The following is a 9132-nucleotide window of genomic DNA, read 5'->3' on the forward strand; positions in this document are numbered from 1 at the left end:
ATCCAACTTTGTATATAGAGTACCACTTGAGCAAATTTTGTTGTTTCCAGGTACAACCACATTAAAGCTCTTTATTTTTTTTTTTTTTGTTGTTGCCAAAATTAGCTTTTTTTTTCGTGTTTTTATTATATGAACCAGTGGGTTTGAAAAACAAAAAAGAAAAAAAAAAGAAGCTGAAATGTAACAAATTAAAATAACTACATGCTGAAATCCTCAAAATAAACAAAACAAAAGCACTTAAGAAGAAACAAAAAAAAATGTATGAGGGCATCAGCAACTTTAAAAATTTAACAACATATTACAATTACACACATTGCCCTCCAATGCTACAGAATGTATAATAATCAAAACTTTTGACATTTTGTGTATAAAATGCTGTCTCTCCCTGTGTTTACATGACTGGCTATTGAGCTGTAAAACACTTGGCCTTAAACCCTTTTCAAGAATATTAGCAAATATAGATTATACATCAACCAAAGCACTGCTTGCCTCCTTGTTGACCCTTTGTTATGGCAATTACAGTAACAGCACGGTAGACAGGCGTTCAACTATTCTGATACTAAATGATCGAGTTGCGCCATCTAGTGTTCACAATTGCTCAATAAAATATTGCTGAAAATCTCAAAATTCTTAAAACAAATACTAAACTTTCTAAGCTAAAAATGTTATCCAACTTTGTATATAAAGTACCACTTGAGTAAATTTTGTTGTTTCCAGGTACAACCACATTAAAGCACTTTATTTTTTTTTTTTTTGATTGCTGTGTTTTTCTTATAACAACAAAGCAAAAGAAAAAGGTTATCGATTTGTGTATTTTAATTGTCCATCAGATTTGATAAAGAAACTGAATTTTCCAAGTTCCAAGTTGCATAAATAAACACAAATATATGCTGAAGTAGGAACTGGAAGTGTAAAAGTTTTATATTTCTCTCCAACTTAATCACAAAATCCAACATGGCCACCTTGTGTTTAATGTCTTGTGGCCCAGATTATGTGCTCACTCTCCAATGACAGAGAAGTTCTCCACAGCTTGGTTTGACCCTCACCTTGATCCATCTACACAACCTGAGGTTCATGTGGAGGTTATTAAGGCGTTGGTTGATGGAATCTTGCTGCAGGCGACATCCACACCAAACAGATGATACAAGCTACGTTGTGTTGGAAGTATTTTAACAACAGATGTGAAATAGATGACAGAGAGAAGATGTTTATCTATTGCCACTGATAATACCGTCACAACATTTACCAATAATATAGAAATTGCACAATCTTTGTGCACAAACACTGCAAAGAAATTTGACTAAAATTTCAGAATGAACAAAATGACTCAAAGAATGTTGAAGATCAGAAGACAGATTGTGTAAAACAAAAAGTCAAAATCACCACCTCTCAGTAATGTATTTGACTACCTGCTCCACACAGGAAAAGTTTCAACGTTTTAATCAAAACTAAAGGCTTTTCAGCAATGTATAAAATAAATTTTGGGGACCCTCTGAGGGACAGAAAAAGTGAGTTGTATGTGGCGCAGCCAAAGACACGGACATTAATCCCAGCTTCAACCACAATTACCAAGACACTGAAATAAGAAAAAGATGTTGAATTTTTAAAGAAATGTAAGTTTATTTTATACAAGTTCCATAGATTTAAGCTTACAGAAAAAAACTGATTACATACATCTGAAAGGATTACAATACTTCTGTCAATAACTGAGAGAGTTGAAATGCATGACTATAAAAAGAGAGTAAAAACAAATAAATTACAGCAACTAAAGTTTTGCTGCATTCCTTATACATTAGCAAGTGCAATAGACCATAGCTTATTTAATAAAGATGACACTTTGTTCGTTTGGAAGACATTTGTCTTTTACAATAGATACTTTATCTGGTCAGTTCAAACTCCAATCAAAGCTTACAGTGTTGACGGTTGAACTTAAAGTGTTGCATTTAACAAAAATACACCTGTTGTTCCACAACAACCATAATAAAACACATTCTTCATTTATATGATAAAAATTAATTCTCCTTCATCTCATCTTGGTAGTCTACCATAAAATATTAGAATATTTGGTAAATATCATGGAAAGAGAGCTGCTGTTTTCTGTAAGAAACTGTAGCATCACAACCTACATATTTATGCAAGCTGCTGTGTTGGCATACTATTGTCAAGTTTACAGGTTGGAGTTTGCACCAGAAATATTCTTGGTGTCCAGGTAGGTGATGAGATCCTTCACCCAGGGGGTTGAAGGTTTGACACACAGCTGACGGCCGGTCACCATGTTCAGCCTGGATGTGAAAAAGGAAGAGGAGAGTGTCAGCAGATTCAGGAGCAGGTTCAGTGTCACTGGTGCAACTTCTGTAACAGTGAATACTCACAAGATGGCAGAGTTGGAGCAGCGCTGACTGGTTCTGATGTAGCTCATAACTTTTTCTTTTGACACCTGCTTGTCATTGAACTTGAAGCAGCACTTCTTTGGGCCAACTCCACGCAGGCCTGCCAACAGAAAACACAGAGTGAATATCTCAGAGACATGATCAGGTTCATCTCTATGAGTTCCCTTTCTTAATTTCCTGTTAAACTGTGAAAAGGTAACATCTGAAATGGCTTCTTTTTAAAATAGTAGAGATTGTGCTTGTTCCACTTTCTCTGACTCTGCCTGTGTTTGTATCTGCTTTCCATTATTTTGGTAAAAATTAAACATGTGGCGTTTGAGAAGACAGAAGATTTTGAACTTATTTGATGCTAAAATCAAAACAGATTCAGGAAAAAAGTTATGGGTATACTTAAAAGTGTGTTTATGTGTAGATTAAATTTATTTCTATCTATTTTGATGTTTCTTTTCTAAAATTTAAATATATACGGTTTGAAAAACTGTTTTTATCACCATTTATCAGCAAGTCAGCAGCTAAACGTCAATATTTTGACACGTTTTTAAAGAATTAAATATGCATCTTTAGTAATCCTGATTATCTCATGCAAAGCAATGATTATTTCAGTTATTATATAAGGTAGTTCAGCATACTTTAAACTCACTGTATGTTTTATTATAAAAACTCATTTTAGAATTGTAAATTTGTTTGATAATAATTAAATGTATTAAATAGTTTCTATTTTAAAAGTTTCATCTTACCTTCAGTGAGAGCGATGAAGGCCACCATCATCACAATCACAGACAGAGCAAGACGAGCCATCCTGGTGTGTGTTTGTTGGTGTCAGGGAGCAACAGTGGTTAGAAAATCTCAGCTAAGTTCAGCTTGTTATCTCTGCTGTTTGATCTCCATCTGCCTTCATACTTATACATCATAAAAGGGAACCACCTCCCCAATTTCCATTTGTGGGGGGAATTACCTACGTACATGGGAGATTTTTTTTTAAGGTCTTTGTGTCTGCTAGTACGTGACATCTTATTACTTCCCTAAAATGTTTAATGCGGAAGAGAGTGGTTTCCCTTCCTGACCAAAACTGTGGTTTCACCCTCAATCTGATCACATGATGCTTTATCTGATGGCTCTGTATACAATGCAAAACCTCTTTGCTGTAGACCCTGCAGGGAATTTCTTATCTGAACGAGGGTTTTTTTTTTTTTTTTTTTGGTCCTCAATAACAATTTGAGTCATAGAGGCATAAGTAATTGTTCATTGTTCAGTGTGAATCTAAAGTTGTATTAAAAGAGTTTGAAGGGGGTTAAGACAAACTAAAAAACCCATTTCAACAAACAAAAACATAAGGTGTACTGGGACCCCGATCCAATACATGACATTAGACCAGAACATCCCTCGACACTGTAGAAACAAACCTCTGGCAATAAAAGAGATGGGCTAATAAAAATAGTTAAACAACCACATTAAAACATAGTCTACTAATTAACATATACCAATTTGTTTAATACTGCCAATGATTATTAATAAATTCTTAAAACAATTACTAAATACTCAGCACACCACCAGGAAATACAAAATTGATAATCATAAATGACATGTCCAAGGCTGTAAAATACCTGGAAACATCTTTGACAATATCTGTGATCTGAATAACAATGGAAAAATGTTTAAACTTTTAAAGGACAAAACATTTTAAAAATTTGGTTTAAATGCTGATTTGTGTAGGCCTCTATTTAAATGTCCTTTTTTATAGTTTATTTACCACACCACACCTTGATTTTATCATTTTACTCACCAGAATTATATTTTTTGGCTCTGTGACTGAATGCGTATGTATTGAAAAATTAAAAGTTTCTCATCTTATTACATTTAGGGCTCCAAGTAGTGTAGTTAATTCAAACTCTTTAGTTTACCGCTGAAAAATCTCTCCATAGCTGAAGTCCATGAACCTGCAAGTCTGAGCACAGCATTGAGTGTTTATGTGATCATAATAAGTGAGGAAAGCTGTTACATGTCTGGTGAAAATCTTGAATTTTTCTGACATGTTTCATTGGTAATATCCGCCTGTCTGATGTGTTTTCCCGGACACAGGCGTAGTGATTTGGGTTTATACAAAATGTTTTGCCGTGAAAAAGAGTTATAAAAATTAAGGATACATGATAGTATCGGCATGTTATCGGTATCGGCCGATATTAGCTGTGAAATTTAAAATCGGACATTGGCCATTCCGTCAAAATAACTCACCAATATGAAAGGCCTTGTTTTTACAAGACAAACCAGTGACAAAGATGTTTGCAGCACAGCACATCAAATTTGCACTGTTTGAGTGTTGTCCTTGTCTTAGAGAGAGCAAATGTCATGAATAAATTTGACATTAAACATAATGCAAGTTGAAAGTGCTACATTATTTTCAGCCTTCTTTTTAGCATTTGCATTGACAAAGATAATGCAGTACTTTAATTCCACAGAAGAGAAAGCCATATGTAATGGTGTGGAAACAAAACACGTTCTGGAACAACTCGGTGTATTTATTTAACGTAGCACAGCAAGAACAACTAACCGAACGAGCACAATGCCGTTATCCTTTCTAACGTCATCTCTCTTACTCTTACGCTTCTTCTTCTTCTTCTTCTTTTTTAATGGCGGTTGGGAAGCAACTTAATGGTGTGCATTACCGCCACCTACTGGTATGGAGTGTGGATCAGAACGCAATTTGTATAATCTCCATAGACATAATATAAGGGTTATATTATGTCTATGATAATCTCCCCCCCAAAAGTAGGAAAAAAAAAAAACTCTCTTACTCTTCCTACCGTTTCTCATTTATGCTTGTCAGTGGCTCCGCCTAATGGCGTGGAATAGTATTACACAACACAACACCATATAGTTTCAGTAAGTAGGTAAAGGAGAAAAAAAAATCTGTATTGGTATCGGTTATTGGCAAAATGAGTTTTAGTATATTGGCATATTGGATACCGACCAAAAACTCAATACCGTGCATCCCTAGTAAAAATCTTCGGTTGTTTAGTACACTGGACAAAAACAGCCGACGGCAACATCAAGCTGAATCAGGAATGTTGTCCTGTCGTTTCCAGCCATGCGGGCTTCCACTGTAGTTCCTTCCCCCCAACATTTTGTCATTCAGCTATAGAGGTTGTTACCAAATTTAACTTGTACAGAGTGACATTTACTAGAATTCCTGAAATTAAACATTTAATTTCCCAGTAGCAAAATGTTAGTGCAAATACTTTTGTCAGCGACTCTGCTCGGTATATTTTCAAGCCAAAGTCCACGTATGGATGTTGACTTTTTAAGATTTGTATAAATAGAACTGTATGAAATTAACAGTGTTAAATTTTAAAACACACACTTCAGAATGAGTCATTACAGATATGTATCACTGTAGAAAAGAACAAACCCATTTGACATTTCTCCTGGTCAACACTTCATGTTTGTTCAGGTTCACCGATACAACTAAAGTGTCACTGGGGAGTTTTTACACTTGACAAAGTAAGCAAATTTAAATATCAAGACATCACTGTTCATAAAAAGCAGAACCTCCACGAGCTGGTTTCACTTCTTCATTGGGCTTGCTTTAAGAAATAGTAAAAACATTTTTGTCTTCAAATACACATTTAGATAGAACTAATCAGGTGTGAATGATATATTAATATGTAGTGACATTAAAAAAGCAGAATTAAAGCGATGTAAGACTTCATTGGCTCTCTTTCCGTTTGTTCACGCTTTGATCCATGAACACTTCTGTAATTTGCAGCCAACGTCATGGGTGGCTGCGAAGATGAACAAGTATTTCCACTCAAGTAAAATAATTCAGAATAAAGGCTATTTTGTTGTTTATCTTGGAAAAGCATAAGGAAATAAGAAGTTTGTTGAAGATTAAAAAGAGAAAGTTAACTGATCTCTCAGCCATGCTACAGCAAAGTGAGGCATCATTATAACATTATTACATTACATACAGCTCTACATGATTACAGCTGAAATCCTCCAGCAACTTTGTCCTACTTTGACTTTAAAAATGAAGCATTTTAATAAAAACCCCAGGTTCCTCAGAATGCTGTCAGGACCGGATCTACATGTCTGTGGATGTGAAAAGTTAATAATTGTGTAAGTTGCCAATGTTGAACATACATCTAATTTTTTCTAAATTTGAGCTTACGTCACCTTCTTTCACATTAGACCTTCCCAGTGTGGCTTTTAAGTAATTAATAAGTGATTAAGGACGTCGAAGTCCAGTTCTTTGAATGTCGTTAGCGACAGTAGTAGTAGGAAATGTGGTCTACATTATGTAATTTAGTATGGTTAGCTTTGTGGGACGTGTCCAGGGTTTTGCAACACTGAGTACTGCGGGCCGTTACTGGAGACATGGCGTTCTGTGTGGAGGGCCACGAGGCAATGCAATGGTTTGAAAGAAAACATACCAAATTCAATAGGATTCTCAAGTAAAGTCTAACAATCATGATAAAGATATTGTTAATTTAAAGGAAAAGAGGAATTGGAGAAGTAAAATGGAGGAAAGTGGAGGAAGAAGTTGTAAAGAGGAAAACCTATCAGTACAGCAAAATGAGCATGTAAGATAAGATTAGTTAATATGTGGAACCTCTCTATACTAATTCATTGTTGTCTTGGCTGTCAAGATCATCCCAGATAATCCCATTATTCCCATGCTGGAGATTTTAGTGTAGCAGTAAGAATACATGAAGTTAACTTTAAAATTAATCACACAAAGTGACATCTAGTCCCCACAGTAGAATCAAACTTCAGGTTGTGTTTTTATGTTTTGTCTCATGTAAGTAGTGTGTGCTTTCTTCTTTTGCTTCTTGGTTTTATTGGCAGTTGGCAACAGACTTTTAGTATCATTACCGCCCCCTACTGGTATGTAATGGGGTTCATGATGGTCTAATTCACACTAATCTATCTATCTATCTATCTATCTATCTATCTATCTATCTATCTATCTATCTATCTATCTATCTATCTATCCGTCTGTCTATCATATACTTGTACAAACACCTACTACATAACATCAAATTCTATTAAATGATTTAGTTTTCTTTAAAAATCAAATAACTATTTGTTTACTCCTTAAATTCTTCCTCAAAATATCAGACAAGTCTGAAACCCTCAGTACACAGGCCCTCAAGGTCAAGGAATGATTATTCCCAATCTTTTTTTTTTCTTTTGATTTAATCCATCCATTTTCTTTACTAGTGGGATTGGAAGGGGTGCTGGTGCCTATCTCCAGCTAACGTTTTGGGTGAGAGGCAGGGTACACCTTGGACAGGTCGCCAGTCTGTCACAGGGCAACACAGAGACACACAGGACAAACAACCATGCACACACACACCTAGGGACAATATAGACAGACCAATTAACATAACAGTCATGTTTTTGGACTGTGGGAGGAAACCAGAGTACCTGGAGAAAACCCACGCATGCACAGGGAGAACATGCAAACTCCATGCAGAAAGACCCGGGCTGGGAATCGAACCCAGAACCTTCTTGCTGCAAGACAACAGCTCTACCAACTGTGCCACCCTTAATTTAATTTAATTTAATTTAATTTAAGTTTATTCTTTTTTTGTTTTACCAATTATGTTATTTAAAGACTGATCTGCTTTGCTTATTTTATGTGTTGATTAACTGAATAAAAACTTACAAGCTATCATATTAGCAGGTGTTACTTCTCTTGGTTTATATGCGGGTTTCAGAGAATGCATTTTGCCCAAAACTCACTGACAAACTTCTTAATCTAAGGTTTTGCTGTAAACGGTGTTCATGCATCTTCATATTTTCAAATTGAGTTTTACGTAATCTTTTTTTATTCTTCTTTTATCGTCTTCTTTTTTTCTAGGGTGAAAACTGATTAAGGTAATCAAGCTTAAGTAAAATATTCTTAGAAAATGGATATCACGTTACAGCTCAGGCACACAAATAAACTGTTGTCGGTATCAATGGCCAAATGTTTTGGTTTGACATTCATTATAAAAAAAAGTGATTTGCTTATCAGTAATCGATCAGTACCTTTGACCTCATCTAGCAACCAGATTTAAACCTTTGCACAGGAATTTGGCAAAACCTGTTGATGGCTATGACATCTGCAGGGTTTAAGTAAACAGAGTTGGAGGCGGCAGCGCTAAAGACATGAACATTAATCCCAGACTCAGCAACAACTTACAATATGAAAAAGAGACTTTGTTGAACTGGAAAAGCAACATGAGTTTATTTTATAAGAATCAATGTACGTTACAGAAAAACTGATTGGATTACAATAATTCTGTCAAAAATTCAAAGAGTTCAAAAGCATGACTATAACAGACTTTAAATAATTCAATTGCAGCAACTAAAGTTTTGCTGTATTCCTTATACATTAGCAAGTGCAATAGACCATAGCTTATTTAATAAAGATGACACTTTGTTCGTTTGGAAGACATTTGTCTTTTACAATAGATACTTTATCTGGTCAGTTCAAACTTCAATCAAAGCTTACAGTGTTGACGGTTGAACTTAAAGTGTTGCATTTAACAAAAATACACCTGTTGTTCCACAACAACCATAATAAAACACATTCTTCATTTATATGATAAAAATTAATTCTCCTTCATCTCATCTTGGTAGTCTACCATAAAATATTAGAATATTTGGTAAATATCATGGAAAGAGAGCTGCTGTTTTCTGTAAGAAACTGTAGCATCACAACCTACATATTTATGCAAGCTGGTGTGTTGGCATTTTA

The 9132-nt window shown here is 35.0% G+C and overlaps 1 protein-coding gene across 2 annotated transcripts in view; it reads right to left on the minus strand.

Annotated features, from left to right (window-relative positions):
• Nucleotides 1-1595: 1595 nt before the first annotated feature.
• LOC103142445 (monocyte chemotactic protein 1B-like) overlaps nt 1596-9132 on the minus strand; it is an 8997-nt gene continuing 1460 nt past the window's right edge. Inside the window, exons 1-3 of one of the 2 annotated variants that reach the window (XM_007558506.2) lie at nt 3128-3299; nt 2373-2490; nt 1596-2282 (exon numbers count right to left, since the gene is read on the minus strand). In XM_007558506.2, coding sequence (XP_007558568.1) covers nt 2168-2282; nt 2373-2490; nt 3128-3188 — 294 coding nt within the window. In that variant the 5' untranslated portion in view covers nt 3189-3299 and the 3' untranslated portion in view covers nt 1596-2167. Of the gene's footprint in view, nt 2283-2372; nt 2491-3127; nt 3300-9132 lie in introns of those variants that run through there. The other variant, XM_007558507.2, reaches the window with a different exon arrangement.

This window comes from Poecilia formosa, unplaced genomic scaffold, assembly GCF_000485575.1.
Source record: "Poecilia formosa unplaced genomic scaffold, Poecilia_formosa-5.1.2 Scaffold97, whole genome shotgun sequence".
NCBI classification, from domain to species: domain Eukaryota; kingdom Metazoa; phylum Chordata; class Actinopteri; order Cyprinodontiformes; family Poeciliidae; genus Poecilia; species Poecilia formosa.